Here is a 15,431-nt window from a genome sequence, read left to right as displayed (position 1 = left end):
AGAAGGGGAGGAGGAAGAGGAGGGAGAAGAGGAGGAGGGGAAGGAGGAGGAGGGAGAAGGAGGGGGAGGAGGAGGGGGAGGAGGGAGCTCCATGGCCAAGCTAGGAGGACATGGGCCCAGGAGCTCCCTCCCTGGCGTTTTTATGGTGAGACACATGCTTTGGTCAGATCAGCATTTGGTTCCTAGGGGATGCGGGCTTCTTGTGAAGCTTCTCTCAGCAAGGGCTGTGGTGGGACAGCACCCCGAGTGCCAGGGTGGCACCCTGACTTTCAGCACAGCTTGCTGGGGGCAGGTGCTGTGGCCACAGGGACGCGGGTCAGAGCAGCTCGTCACTGTGGGAGGCTCTGTGGGGCCGGGGAAGCCCCTGGTCTGCAATGGCCCCATTTCTTCACTAGTCCCCACCCGAGGGCTGTTAGGGGGACCCATGAGCGGAGGCAGGGGACGCTCCCAGCAGATGGCCCTGCTTGGTGTCAGCGTGGAGCCATTCTCTCCTCTTTCTACTGATGGTCGACTAGAGAGAGACGTCCACTTGCTGTCCCACTTACTGGTCTCCCCATTAGTTGACGGAGACCAAACCAGCAACCTTGGCGAATGGGAGCAGTGCTCTAACCACCGCGAGCCCGGCCAGGCCCAGAGAGGGAGACTTGGCCTAGAGAATGAGGAGCCGTGAGGACAGGTCTGGGAGCCCCGCTGGACAACAGGTGATGGGCCCAGCCCGGCTCCAAGGGGCTACGTCACTGTGAGGGAGCCCAGAGCAACCAGCGGCTGAAGACCTGACTCCCGGGAGCATGACCGGAGCCAGGCGTGGGCCTGCTGCCTCTGCACGGGGCCAACGCTGGGGTCACACTAGGGTGCCCCAAGGGCCTCAGACAACAGGGTCCAGGAGCCACAGCCTGGAGGCGAGACCTGAAGACCAGGGAAGACCTCGCGGGCCTGGGACGGACTGGCCCTGGCGGCTGGTGCGTGCAGAGGCGCTGGAAGAAGAGTGCGTAGATCGCGTGAGGGTGAAGGGGCAGATGTCGGCCAGGAAGAGTGGGAAAGGCTGGGGTGCCCTGTGCTTCACAAAGTTGCTCCCCGAAGAGAGAGATTCGGAGCCCTCAGTCCTTCCTCTCTGCCCAGGCCCGCCTGACTCTTCATCTGGCTGGAAATGAAAAAAACTCCAAGTTCCCTTTTAAGGCTCACGGGTACATTATATTGGAATAATCCACCTATAACTTTCTATGACGTTCCAGCCACTGCGCTCGGCTGCGGCTCTGTAATGGAACCTCCCCTGGCTTTCCGACAGGAATGGGATGGTGGCTAGACGTGCAGGCGGGTCTGGCCAGCTGGGGCCTGGGGTCTGCCTCAGCCAAGACCTTCCTCAGTCTGATCTGCTGTTAAGCCCACTCAGTGAATGTCTTGTTTCTGAGACTGCAGTTTTCAGTTTTAGAATTTCCATTGGGTTCTTTAGATTTTCTGAGATTTCCCAATTTTCATTCATTGTGAGCATCTTTTCCTTTACATCCTTGAGCACAGTTATAGTAGTGGCTTTAAAATCCTTGTCTGCTAATTCCAACATCTGGGTCATCTCAGGATCGGATTCCACGATTGCCTTTCCTCTTGAATACGGATCAAGTTATATTGCTTTTTCGTGTTTAGTAATTTTGGATTGTATCCTGGATATCATGAATGATATGTTGTAGACACTCTGAATTCTGTTTTTCTCAGGGGTACTGATTTTTTTAAGGAGGGCAGTTAATTTGGCTAAAGTTAAGCTTTAAACCAGAGGTCCTCAAACTTTTTAAACAGGGGGCCAGTTCACTGTCCCTCAGACATTCCACACATGCGCACTGCGGGCCCGGGACGAGTCGGCTGCTAAGCAGGACAGGCAGCAGCGGCAAAAACACCCGGCGGGCCGGATAAATGTTTTTGGCGGGCTGCATGTGGCCCGTGGGCCGTAGTTTGAGGACCCCTGCTTTAAACTGTCCCCTCTGCATTGGGCTGCAGCTAAAATCTCAGCTCGTTCCTTTCAGCCATGGCTGGGTTGTTTGGTCTGAATGCTTAGGGTCAGCTAGAGATTTGGGCAGAGCTCACACTCAGAACTTGGTGTTCCTCTTTGGCTTTCTTCTGGGGTTTCTCTTCACTTTCCAGATTCCCTGGTTGCTCCAACCTGCCTTCCGGTTCTTCAAGCTGGTTAGGTTTCTACCAGAGTCTCAGCCACCCAGAGCGCCGTCTTGCTGGCATCTTTTCCTCCCTCGCTGTCTCCAAGGAAGAGCCCTCACGGTGCAGACTCTGCCAAGGCGGGGAGGCCCAGGCCGGTGCTGAGGCTGCCCCTCAGAGCTGAGAGCCAGCAAGAAAGGGAGGCCGCCAAGTGCTTCCCCTGTGCAGCCTCCACTGAGACCAGGGCCCCGGGACACCCAGCCAAGCTGTGCCCGGACTCCTGACCCACAGACGCTGTGAGACCAGTGGTCAGGCACGCTGCTCAAGGGCGGGGATCTGAGAAGTGAGGGAGCTCTGTGGACACTGGGGCGAGGGGTTCCAGCAGAGGGCAGAGCCCTGTGGGGAGCCAGCCTCTGTGAGGGGGTTCCCACCCCGTCACAGCAAGTCACCCGAGGCCCAGACGAGGCACTCTGGAGGCCCACGGTGGCCCACGTGGAGTCGATATTCTCACACTGGCCACTTGTTCGGTTTTGCTGCCTTTCCTTTGTGAGCGAAGGTTCCCACGGCCGGAGGGGAGCTCTCCCCGGGTCTACGGAGCCCGCTGTGCAAACAGAACTGACCGCAGGGAGGAGGCCCGCATAGGCCTGGCCAGCAGCCACATGGGTCTCCCCTGGAGAGGGACTGGCTGGCCACAGCCTCTCCCGAGGGGCATCAGGCTCCACTGATTCCATGACCAAGAGGGAGAAAGGAATTTAAGAAGCCCAGACAGCCATGGTCAGAGAGTCAAAGGGAGAGGCAGGGAGGGAGAGGGAGGGGAGCTGGGCCCTGGGCCCTGGGGAGGGGGAGGAGGGGGAGGGGAACTAGGAAGGAGGGGGAAGGGGGCTCCTTGAGCAACTCAAGGCACAGAAATGGCCCCAGCCCAGCTGTGGGCCCTGAGACCCCCTCCCGCTGGGTGACTGGGTGCCCTCACTTCCGGGCCTGTTCCCTCGTCTGAAAGGCTGGCGTGGCACCGAGGGAGCTGCGGCTGGAGTGTGTGTGTGAGGACCAGGGGGACTCACTAACTCAGCCGTGGGCTGGAGAGGATTCCTCGGGGGCAGGGCCACGTGTGAACCCAGCCACAAGCGAGCACGCCTACCTGCTCCGTACACCACGGCGTACACCACCCTCTTGGTCTGCTCCCTGTCTGTGTGCGTCACACGCTCTGCGGGGATGTCCTTCCTGCGTGGGAAGAGGGCCTGCTGTCAGGCACAGGTGCCCCTGGCAGCTGTGGGGCCGTGAGAGCCCCCCCCTGCCCCGGTTCTTCCTCTGGAGGCTCTTCACCTGCAGCCACCCTCATGCGGGGGGCGGGGGGCGGGGCACCAACCACATACACCAAAGGCATCCCCAGGGAGTGGGCAGGGCTGCGCCCGTCCCTCTGCAGGCCTCCAGCAGCTGCTGCCTGTCCCCCCGACGGAGGGGCTAAACCCTCAGACAGCGTGAGGGTCAGCTCAGCACCCCAGCTCTGTGGGCTGGACAGGAGGACTTGAGCGGGCTCTGCACACCCAGGTGGGGACGCCAGGCAGTTCCTCTTACAGGAGGAGCCCAGCGGGAGGAGCTGGGAGCTGCCAGCCCTCGCTTCCTGCGGGCCCTGTGGTGCTCTCATCTCCCAGGGACTCGGCACCCGCAGCGGCCAGGGGTCTCAGCGAGTGAGTTCTGAGTCAGGCGGCCACGCAGGCCCCAGGCCACCCAGAACCCACAAACGCGCTTCCCTGCCAGGAAGCGGCTGGCGCCTCAGGCCCCAGGATGGCCGTGTGGGCGCAGGGCCGGGAGCGAGGGCGGCCAGCAGCACCGCACGCTGTCCTATGGCTCAGTGCCTTTCTGGGCTCAGCTCGGCTTCGCTGCCGGAGCCCATTTCCCAGGCAGAGCTGGTCCCGACAGTTGTGAGGACTTTCTGGTGTTCCCGTCAGGGTGAGGCCCCAGGGCTGCCTGCCTCCCATTTTCATGGCGGCCCTGAGCTCCGTGATTTTACCGCCTGATTTCCAAGCCCCGTTGCAGTTCTTCCTTTTTTGTCCTTTTCCTGCTGTTCGACTGTTTTGCCCACTTGTCTACCTCACCTTAAACTTGGCACTGTTAACGGCTGCGTTTCGAGAATAAACAAACACACCCTCGCTGAGAGCAAATGCACGTACATGTCAGGCCTGTGTCAGCAGCCACTCTGCATGACGGCCACACGCGCTCACCTGCTGTGCTGACGGACACACGGGTTGTCCCGCCTCCCACTGCTGTGAGGAAGGCTGCTGTGAGCCCGTCAAGTTTTTAAAATCCTCACCCAAGGGTATGCTTATTGACTTGAGAGGGGAGGGGAAGAGAGAGAGAGACATCGATGGTTGTCTCCCATACACACCCTGACTGGGATCAAACCTGCAACCGAGGTATGTGCCCTGACGGGGAATCGAACCCTCAACCTTGCGGTGTGTGGGATGACACCCCGGCCAGGGCTGCGGGCAGGTGTCTGTGGACAGGAACAAGGAGGGACTGGCTGGGTGGTGTGGGGACTCTAACTCCCCTGGGGCCGCCAGCCTCTTCTGCAGTGGCCGCACCATTGGATCCCTGGCCCGTGCGAGACCTGGCGGCTCTGTCTCCCAGGAAGGCAGGAGCCAAGCGCTCTTTCCTCCCATCCCTGCACACCCTCCAGAGGGCGATCTGGTGCGGCCACGAGGCCACTGCTGGGCCCGTGGGGCTGCTGTCCGCGGCCATGTGAGCCTGACCGTTGCCTCTGGGGCCCCCGGAGGAAGCGGCCTGATGGTAGATTACGGCCTCGGGTCACGGGTCAGGCTGTCCACTCCTCAGCCTCTGGGCCACTCAGTTCCAGCCAGAGGGGGACCCTCGCTGCCCTCCTCCCCCACCTGCCCCCATGGCACCTGCCCCTCCCCATGCTCACCCCGTCGGGCAGGTGAGCGTCAGGCTGGGGCTGCTGGGGGACAGTGAATCAGACATGTGGCTGAGCGGGGCACACGCACACACACGCACACACACACGTGTGGCTATGTCAACGCGAGGGCAGTAACGAGGGCGACAGTCCCCATTCGTTGTCATCCGCAGGTCTGCCCAGACCCCCCTCTGCGCTCGTCCTGTGAATGTAACTGCCTGGTTCCCACTGGACGTCCCACCTGACTCCCTCGGGACTGCTCTCCCTGACAAGCCTCCCCTCCGCACACGTGCACTCAGACCCATGTGGCTGCTGCCACCTCCGCCCTTCCCCCTGGGAGGAGCCCGGCACCCCTCACCCGGGGCCACAGGGTCCCCTCTGCCTTCCTGCCTCACAGCCAGCCCGTCTCCACTCAGCAATGGACGGCCTCTCCATAAAGACGCGGGCGGTCCTAACCGCTCCCCGCTCCCTCCCAAGGTCCCGCTACAATGAAGCAGAGGAGTGAAAAGGCAGAAATCCGCAGAGAGGAGGGCGGGAGGGCCTCCAGCAGGCGGGCCAGCTGGGTCCTGAGAGAGAGAGGGGCAGGGCTGGGCGGGGCTGACCCGCCTCTGAGAGCTCACACAGGCGCCCAGGCGGCAGCCCAGGGAGCGGGGCCTCTGGGAGGGGATGTCAGGGGAGCCCGAGGCAGGAGCGAGCCATGGGGCTCCCAGACTTGCCCAGGCTCAGGGAAGTCCCGGCCCACAGGCAATGAGGATGAGGATGAAACGAAGGAGAGGATTCTCTCCTGCAGCTGGTGGTCCTGGAAAAGGGGCCCCTCTGTTTGGGTGCTCCGGGGTCCCCCGGGCGCTGAGCCCAGCAGCTGGGTTATTCTGAAGGGAGGGCACAGGCCAGCCATCTCGCCTCACTCTGAATGGTGAGCGGAGACCCAGAGGCACCCCGAGGTCTGGGCCCTCCTCTGTGGGTGTCCCCAACTCCCAACGCCCCTCAAACTGTGGAGCCTGGCAGCGCATCCCCCTGCAGGGACGGGGCCCTGGTGCTGAGCTCCCTGCAGACCTGAGCTGGAACTTCATGGGACAGCTGGGGGCAGCGCTGCTGAGGACGGGAGGTGCCGGCCTGGAGCTGGGGGGGGGGGGAGGTGCTGCACCCCATCCCCAGGCCTCCCACACGCCAGCTCCAGGCGCTGGCATAGGTCTTCCGCCCTCGCACCTCCACCCTCGCACCTCCACCCTCACACTCGCACTCGGCCTGGTCACCCCTCTCCCCGCAGTGCGAGCCTCGCTCCCCGTCTGGCCCCATCAGAATGGAGCGGGAGGTGCTTGGATCCCATGCCAACATGTCTCTCATGGGTCCTGAGTGGTGCCTCCCGTTTTGCCTAACCCCTGCGGTGCCCAGGTCCTGGGGACTGGACCCCCAGACGGCTCTGGTGTCCACCAGCTTCCCCTGGGTGAGGCCCACGGGGCACCAGCAGGCCCGGAGGGTGTCCCAGACTCCAGCTGCCCAGCCCTTCCTGGTGACCCAGGCGGCAAGACATGTCCCTCCAGGTGCTGCCCTCACCCTCCTGGGCTCTGCTCTCAGGGGCACAGCCCAGTGCGCTCTGACTGGGATGAGGAGTGATGGCTAGTGGGTCTGGGCTGTCTTTGGGGGGTAGAATGTTCTAGAATTAGACAGTGGTGCTGCAACACCTTGCGAGTGCACTAAAAACCACTGAATTGGCGAGGGCTGAGCAAAGAGCTTCCCAAGCCCTCAGGGGGGAAGGCCTGAGTGGGGCGCGGGCCGGGCCAGCCCAGTGGTGGAGAGGGTGGAGGCCGTGACAGGCAGAGTGGCCAGCACCTGCACTGGACAGAGGGGCACGTCCCGCCTCAGAGGGCTCCCAGCCTCCATAAGAGACAGTGACAGTGAGAGAGGAGAGTGTGGGAGGAAGTGCAGGCTTGAGAGCACAGAGGACAGCCTCCTGGAGCTTCGCCTCGAGTGATCCTGCAGGTGAGGGGTGATGAGAAGGTGGGAGGGGGTGCGGAGCTCCACAGAGGGAGCGGGATGCGGGGAAAGGCTGAGGGAGAGGGGTGCCTGCAGCTGCTAGGAGGGACCGAGCCCGCGTGGCCCTCTGCTTCCTGGTGCAGAACCTGACTTTGTCCAGGCAGTGATGTGCCTGGCCGTGGTGAGAAATGACGCTGAGACTCTGTTCTGGAGCATTCCCCTACCAGCCTCTCTTGCAGCTAAGTCAGCTGACAGCCAGTTCTGGAAAGTGAAGTGCAGTGGGCGGGCGCTGGGGCAGGGCTCTTACCCTCCTGCCCCAGGGCGGATGTGGGAGGAGCCTGCACCTCCGCATTCCACACCCAGGAAGAGCCGGCATCCCAAGGATATCGACCCAGAAAGCACAGGCCGTGGGTGCCACTGCTGAGCTGCCCAACAACACCCGAGGCCTCTGCCTCTGCCATTGGTGAGGCACGGTGGGGCAGGGACTGCCGCAGGCAGACAGCGTGCTGGCCCCCCAGGTGGGGGTGGGGCAGCAGTAACGCAGCCTGCGCACTGCCACTCATCTAGAGGGAACCCGTGCCTGTGCTTTTCATTTTCCCAACATTTTGATTACATTCTTTAGCAATCGCCTTCTCTTTTAGCAGCAAAGAGTTATCAGTTTTCATAATTAGCAAACTCTTGGCATCCTAGTCATCTACTCTTCTCTTCAAGATTAACCACTAGAGAAAAAGGTAATTTCTTTCTTATGAAAATAACCTCAGAATAACTCCAGGCTTTTAAAACGCAGGCATTCCTGCAGATCTGATACTACTGGGAGCTCGCGTGTCTTACCACTGTGAGGTCAGGGTGGAAAAGACATCGTCGCTCTCAGGTTCCTGGAATAGCTTCAGAAGCTCTGGGTCCCCAGATAAGTGTGCAAGAATGCGCAATTCAATCTGCGCAAAGTCTGAGAAAAAGTCTGCGTTAACCAGAATCCACCAACAGTGTCCCTCCTTGCTGCTGCCCCCGGCCCAGCCTCACCCCCACCTCGACACCAAGGGACCACCCTTTCCCACTGGCCACCCTGTGTCTGCAAGTCCAAGAGGCCCTCTGCCTCCCGTGAGGCCGGCAATGCCTCCGAGGGTGGGCTGTGTTCACCCACCCGCCCATTCTGAACATGAGAATTTCAGAAAGGGCCTACTGTGTGCCGGGCTGGGCGCTGGCGAGCAACACAGACCCGTCTCTTCCCTCATGTAGCTCTGGGAGGGGATGGGGGTGCGCTGGGTGAGATGAAAGGGCAGTGGTGGGTGAGGAGGGAGAGGCTGCTGTAAGAGGCGGTCAGCGTGCACCTCACAGACCGGGACCTGGGCACAGGCACAGGGGGTGGGGGGGGGCGAGGAGGGAGCAAGATGCTCTTGGGGACGCAGGTTCTGGGGTGAAGGACAGCGGAGCCGCCCGCATGGCCAGGATGATAAGCACAGAGAGGAGGGGCCAGATGGGGTGGGGACCTGGAGGGCTATTTGAGATCCAGATATGGTGCCGTGAGGGCCCCGGAAGCAGACTTATTTACTGTGCGTGAGAAACCCTTGCTTCATATAAACATTCGCCTTAGGGTTTATTTTAGAGAATGAGTTTTAGCCCAGCTGGCGGGGCTCAGTGGTTGAGCATCGACCTAGGAACCAGGGGTCATGGTTGGATTCCCGGTCAGGGCACATGCCCGGTTGTGGGCTCCATCCCCAGTGCGGGGCGTGCAGGAGGCAGCCGATCCATGATTCTCATCATTGGTGTTTCCTTTTCTCTCTCCCTCTCCCTTCCTCTCTGAAATAAAAAGATAAATATATAAAAAGAATGAGTTTTAGAAGCACCTTTGAATGATTCAATTTGTAAACATTTTAACTGTGTGAAAGGCACAGGGTGAGCTACAGCGACCGCAGCACCTCCACCTGGTCTCCATACCTGCCGCCAGGAAGGTGTGGCCCCTGGCGGAGACGAGCATGGTCCTCGGGGAGATGGTGAGGGCGGCCTCTTCCTTCCCTGGATCGGGGTGCAAGGCTCTTGGTGAATTGCTCACGGGCTGATCCGCAGCTCGTCCTCAGACATTACTTCACCATCATTCTCCAGTCCAAGGAGTCTAGATTTTGCACTTTGAATATTTTTAATAATGTAATTTAAAAATATCATATCATTATTGAAAGCAAATCGATGTCCTATTAAACTTTCCTGTTCTGTCTGGGCTTCCCAGTGAGGAAAGGGCCAACACTGATGCTTAGATGTGGCCCATTGAGAGCAATCTGAGCCCTGCCGGCTTGGCTCAGTGGATAGAGCGTCGGCCTGCAGACCAAAGGGTCCCGGGTTCGATTCCGGTCAAGGGCACGTACCTCGGTGGCAGGCTCCTCCCCGGCCCGGGCCCTGGTAGGGGAGCCTGCAGGAGGCAACCAATCGATGTGTTTCTCTCACATCGATGTCTCTCTCTGTCTTTCCCTCCCCCTTCCACTCTCCCTAAAAATCAATGGGAAAATATCCCCGGGTGAGGATCAACGTGCACACACACACACACACACACACACACAGGGCTGCTTCACTGTGCCCAGCCTGCCGGCGGCAGTTCCCCGACAGGAGCAACGCGGTTCAGCTTTGACCGTTTCTGTCTTAGAAATGCCACCGTCATGACAGTGAGGCACGGAGAAGGAGCTGCTCGCCCACCTTACAAACAGCCCCTGAGATTTCCAGACTTGCACACGTGTGAGCTCCTGGCTGCTTTTCCTTTCCTGGGAGCTGGTGGGGGGAGCTGGGAGCAGGGCGCTGCTTCCTGTTAATTAGCATCTACTTGAACTTGTAAACTGCCAGAAGGGAGGTGCCCTACCACTTCAGCCTGCTTTACTCTTCACTGTACATTAGGTCCTGGCTGCGCACACAGAGGAGAACCTGGGGACAGCGACAGAGAAGCCGTCGCAGACACTGAGACTCCAGCCAAGTGGAAAGGAACGCCTTACCTTTATAGTTCTGAGGCTTAGTAATCTGAACTGGGTGCTTGGAGATGCCTTGGATATTCTGTTAATAATAAGAGAACAGCTTTAGCTGAAATGTTTTCATTAAATTAATCTGTACATTTAAGGGTATTTGAACTATGACACATTTTATTAAACATTAACAAAATAGGCCCGGCCGGTGTGGCTCAGTGGTTGAGCAGGAGGTCACGGTTCAACTCCTTGTCAGGGCACATGCCCGGGTGCGGGCTCACAGGAGGAAGCCATTGATGTGTCTCTCTCATCAATGTTTCTCTCTCTCTCTCTCCCTCTCCCTTCCCCTCTGAAATCAATCAAAATATATTTAAAAATGTTTAACAAAATAACTCATGCCAGTGCATTATGCATTACCATGTGACCTCAACTGCCTGATACTGAACGTCATTCCGGTGGGACCCACGGAGTGCGCACAGCAAGTGTGAGAGCAAGGCTTTGTGGCTCTAGCCGGTAGCCCCGTCAAAATTAGTGCAGTCATTCCTGCAGCAGCAGCCTAACTATGAGCTTAGAGAACGTAAAAACTCCTACATAATTTGCTAAACATAGGCTGCTGTGCAATTTGTCCATTTATTTCCCTTTGTTAACAGATTTGAAGACGGAAAGTCTGGTCTCTCCGCCCTGACCCGCCCCCTCGGGTGCTCTCGGCGCTCGGCCCATACGCGGGCTTCGCACTTGCAGCCCTGACAAATGTGTCTGTGCCTGTCACACCGTGGGCGACAGCGACAGGGCACAGCCTGGCACTGACTGGCTGGCCTCCAGCCGGTGGCCGCTGTCCTAACCGTGAGAATGTCTGTCACATCCTCCTTTTGGCCGCGTGGGGCCCTGAGCGACGCCCCCGGCGCTGTCTGCTCACGGAGCTCCTCCGCAGTCGCTGGTCCTGACTCCTGACTAGTTGGGTCACCTGTGCCACATGCGAACCCTGACCCCTCAGGCGACACACGCTAAGGCCCCGCAGCCCCGGGCGGGGAAAGGCAGGCTTGCCATCCTCACTCTTTAAGGCAAGGACACCTAGCTTGGAGGAGAGAGCTGGGCTCTCAAGTCTTCTGTACGTTAGAACCACATGACCCTCTTAAATGTTAGCCTCACCCAGGGATATGTTTTTATTGATCTTAGAGAGAGAGGAAAGAAGAGGGAGGGAGGGAGGGAGGGGGGGAAAGAGAGAGAGAGAGAGAGAGAGAGAGAGAGAGAGAGAGAGAGAGAGAAACATCAACCAGTTGCCTCCTGTACACACCCTGACCTGGGTTCAAACCCACAACCTGGGTATGTGCTCTTGGCCCTGGGTATGTGACCGGAATCAAACCCATGACCTTTCCAGTCAACTGAGCCACACAGGTCAGGGCGAATCACATGATATTAAAAAAAAAAATACCAGCCCTAATCGGTTTGGCTCAGTGGATAGAGCATCGGCCTGCGGACTGAAAGGTCCCAGGTTCGATTACGGTCAAGGGCATGTACTTTGGTTGCGGGCACATCCCCAGTAGGGGGTGTGCAGGAGGCACTGATCGATATTTGTCTCTCATCAATGTTTCTAACTTTCTATCCCTCTCTCTTCCTCTCTGTAAAAAATCAATAAAATATATTTTTAAAAAAATACCAAGTATTTACACGCTAAGCTCCTAATAGAACAGACGACAGAAAACAAGAGCCGCTTCCCTGGCCGGGTGGCTCAGTGGTAGAGTGTCGTCCTGATGCACCAAGGTTGTCAGCTCCATCCCTGGCCAGGGCACATACAAGAACCAACCAATGAGTCCATGAATAAGCAGAACAACAAACCTCTCCTTCTCTCCCCCACCCTCTCTTTACAATCAATTTTAAAAAGTTTTTTTGAAAAGAAAGAAAGAGGCGGTGAAGCTGAAGCGAGACCAACAGAAGCTACCCAACGTAAAGGACAGAAGAAATCCTGGGGGGAAGGGGCCAGCGCTCCGGGGCCTGCGGGCTAGCAAAAGAACAACAGCGCATCATTTCAGCCCCTGAGGGAGAAAAACATATTTGTGCAGAAAAAAATACTTAAAGAAATAATGGCTCAAAATATCCCAAATTTTGTGAAAGACATATTTTTCAGATTCAAGAGGCTGAAAACCTAAGCAGAATACATTAAAGGCAACTTGGGCCCGGCAGCATCATAATCAAACTGTTAACAATCGGAGATTAAAAACTACCTTGAGAGAGAGACCAAGATGGCGGCATAGGTAAACACCGCAGACTGCTGCCGCAAACAACCACTTCAAAAATACAACTAAAAGACGGAACGGACATCACCCAGAACCACAGGAAGGCTGGCTGAGGAGAGACTCTTCAACTAGAAGGAAAAATAACAGCACACCGAGGCTCAGAGGAGGCGCAGTGTGGAAAATACTCAGGTGCGGAGGTGCGCGCGCAAAGCGGGCTGGTGGCTGAGAGCGCGGTTGTCGTTTTCGGTCAGGGGGGAGTCTCAGACTCTGAGCTCCAGATACGGGCGAATCGCTGGGGACTCGGACCCAAACGGGAGAAGCGGGAGTGTCTGGCATCAGTTGGAAGGCAGCTTTCCCTCCGAGGTTTGCAGCGGTTCCGGGGGTTCTGAGAAGCAGAGCCTCTGGGAACAGGACTGAGGGCACCATAACGGCTCCCTCCGCCCGCCCTGTTGAGCCCGCCCCGCCCAAGCCCTGCGCAGAGCCATTTGCCGGATCGCCTCAGGCAAAGGCTAGATTAGCACCTCCCCAGAGGACAGAAGTTTTCCGCGGCAGACACAGCTGATTCACACAGCCAGTCGGCCTGGTGGTCAAATCCCTCTAGTATTAACTACAACAATCAAGGCTCAACTAGAACAAGACTGCGCACAAAGACCACTAGGGGGTGCACCAAGAAAGCATAAAAAATGCGGAGACAAAAAAACATGACAGAAATGGAGGATATAGAGCTAAAAATCGCAATTTTGAGGGCTTGCAAAAATGTGCTAGAAGCTGTCAATAAACTTGAGGAGAGAGTCACGAAAACTAATGAGACCCTCGATGCTATGATAAAGAACCAACTAGAAATTAAGCATACACGGACTGAAATAAAGAATATTATACAGACACCCAATAGCAGACCAGAGGAGCGCAAGAATCAAGTCAAAGATTTGAAATGCGAAGAAGCAAAAAACACCCAACCGGAAAAGCAAAATGAAAAAAGAATCCGAAAATACGAAGATAGTGTAAGGAGCCTCTGGGACAGCTTCAAGCGTACCAACATCAGAATAATAGGGGTGCCAGAAGATGAGAGACAGCAAGATATTGAAAACCTATTTGAAGAAATAATGGCAGAAAACTTCCCCCACCTGGTGAAAGAAATGGACTTACAGGTCCAAGAAGCGCAGAGAACCCCAAACAAAAGGAATCCAAAGAGGACCACACCAAGACACATCATAATTAAAATGCCAAGAGCAAAAGACAAAGAGAGAATCTTAAAAGCAGCAAGAGAAAGAGACTCAATTACCTACAAGGGAATACCCATACGACTGTCAGCTGATTTCTCAACAGAAACTTTGCAGGCCAGAAGGGAATGGCAAGAAATATTCAAAGTGCTGAATACCAAGAACCTACAACCAAGAATACTTTATCCAGCAAAGCTATCATTCAGAATTGAAGGTCAGATAAAGAGCTTCACAGATAAGGAAAAGCTAAAGGAGTTCATCACCACTAAACCAGTATTATACGAAATGCTGAAAGGTATCCTTTAAGAAGAGGAAGAAGAAAAAGGTAAAGATACAAATTGTGAACAACAAACATGCATCTATCAACAAGTGAATCTAAGAACCAAGTGAATAAATAATCTGATGTACAGAATGAACTGGTGATTATAATGAATCAGGGACATAGAAAGGGAATGGACTGACTATTCTTGGGGGGGAAAGGGGAATGGGAGATGCGGGAAGAAACTGGACAAAAATCGTGCACCTATGGATGAGGACAGTGGGTGGGGAGTGAGGGCGGAGGGTGGGGTGGGAACTGGGAGGAGGGGAGTTATGGGGGGGGAAAAAAAGAGGAACAAATGTAACCTGAACAATAAAGATTTAATTAAAAAAAAAAAAACTACCTTGAAAGCAGCCAGAGCAAAGGGCACAGCAGTGCCGGGCCTCACCGTGCGTGACGGCGTCTCAGCAGACGTGGGGCGAGCTCCCGCGGGGAGAAGGAACTGTCAACCAGAACTTTCTCTGCGCAAACTTTATGCTCTGGGAATGCAGGTAAATCGAAGGCATTTTTAAATGAATACAATGAAGAGCATCTGCCTCAGCAGACCTGCTCTGAAAGAAGGCTAATGGCCTGGCCAGCCTGGCTCAGTTGGTTGGGCATCGTCCGGTGCACCAAAGGGTTTCCGGTTGATTCCTGGTCAGGGCACATGCCAGGTTGTGAGCTCGATCCCCAGCAGGGGGCGTGCCGGAGGCAGCCGATCAAGCGTTCCCTCATCATTGATGTTTCTCTCTCCCTTCTTATCTCTCTAAAAAAAAAATCAATAAAAAAATCTTTAAAAAAGAAAAAGGAAAAAAAAAAGAGGTAAGAATGATCAATTACAGGAATAAAAGAGGATATTACTATATGTCATACGGACATTAAAGATAATAAAGCAATACCATGAGCCATGATACACCCATAAGTTCAACAGCTTAGATGAAGGGGGCCAATTCCTTGAAAGACATGAAGAAATAGAAAATCTGAATAACCTGCATCTGTTACAAAAAATTGGCTTTGCAGTTTAGAACCTTCCCACCAAAAAACAGACGAACAAACAAAAAAGGCAACCGCCAGGCCCAGAGAGTTTTAATGGTGAATTCTACCACAGATGTAAGGAATAAATAATACTTATTCTACATCATCTCTACCAGAAAACAAACGAGGAGGAAATTCTAAGTCATTCTGTGAGGCCAGTAATACCCCAATAGCAAACCCAGATAAAAACATTTTGAGAAAACTACAGACCAGTGTCCCCCAGGAATACAGACACAAGCTATCCTAAACAAATATAGCCCTCAAATCAGCAACAGCAACAACCCAGCACGACTGAGGGGGGTTCATCCCACAGCCCAGCAGGGGCTGGTTCAACATTTGAAAAATCAATCAATGTTGTTCACCATCTAAAAAGAACATTCACGCGGTCATCTCAATAGATGCAGAAAAAGCATCCGACAACACTAAGTGTCCGTTCACGATAAAGCCCCTCGGCAAAGCGGACAGAGGGGAGGCCCAGCAGGATGAAGAGGGTGCGCAAACCTAGAGCTCACACCGTCTGCAAGGCCATGGCTCAACGTTTCCCCCTGAAGATCGGAAACGGGCCTGCGAGGGCCTCAGCGGAGGAGGCCTCCTCCTACGCTCCCGGGAGCTGCATGGCGACACAAGTTCATCTCCACTGGAGAGGAACAGAGGAGGGATCCCCAAGACCTGCCGGGACAGGAT

The 15,431-nt window shown here is 55.9% G+C and overlaps 1 protein-coding gene across 1 annotated transcript in view; it reads right to left on the bottom strand.

The window, feature by feature from the left end:
• POLN (polymerase (DNA directed) nu) overlaps positions 1–15,431 on the bottom strand; it is a 95,941-nt gene that overhangs the window by 11,557 nt on the left and 68,953 nt on the right. The window contains exons 16-19 of the mRNA XM_014533502.1: positions 9,994–10,051; positions 8,957–9,034; positions 7,853–7,967; positions 3,275–3,357 (exon numbers count right to left, since the gene is read on the bottom strand). Of these exons, the coding sequence (XP_014388988.1) occupies positions 3,275–3,357; positions 7,853–7,967; positions 8,957–9,034; positions 9,994–10,051 (334 nt within the window). The remainder of the gene's footprint in view (positions 1–3,274; positions 3,358–7,852; positions 7,968–8,956; positions 9,035–9,993; positions 10,052–15,431) is intronic.

Source organism: Myotis brandtii, unplaced genomic scaffold (genome assembly GCF_000412655.1).
Source record: "Myotis brandtii unplaced genomic scaffold, ASM41265v1 scaffold986, whole genome shotgun sequence".
Lineage (NCBI taxonomy): Eukaryota > Metazoa > Chordata > Mammalia > Chiroptera > Vespertilionidae > Myotis > Myotis brandtii.
Note: the sequence above shows the minus strand (reverse complement) of the source record. Positions and strands in the feature narration are given on the sequence as shown.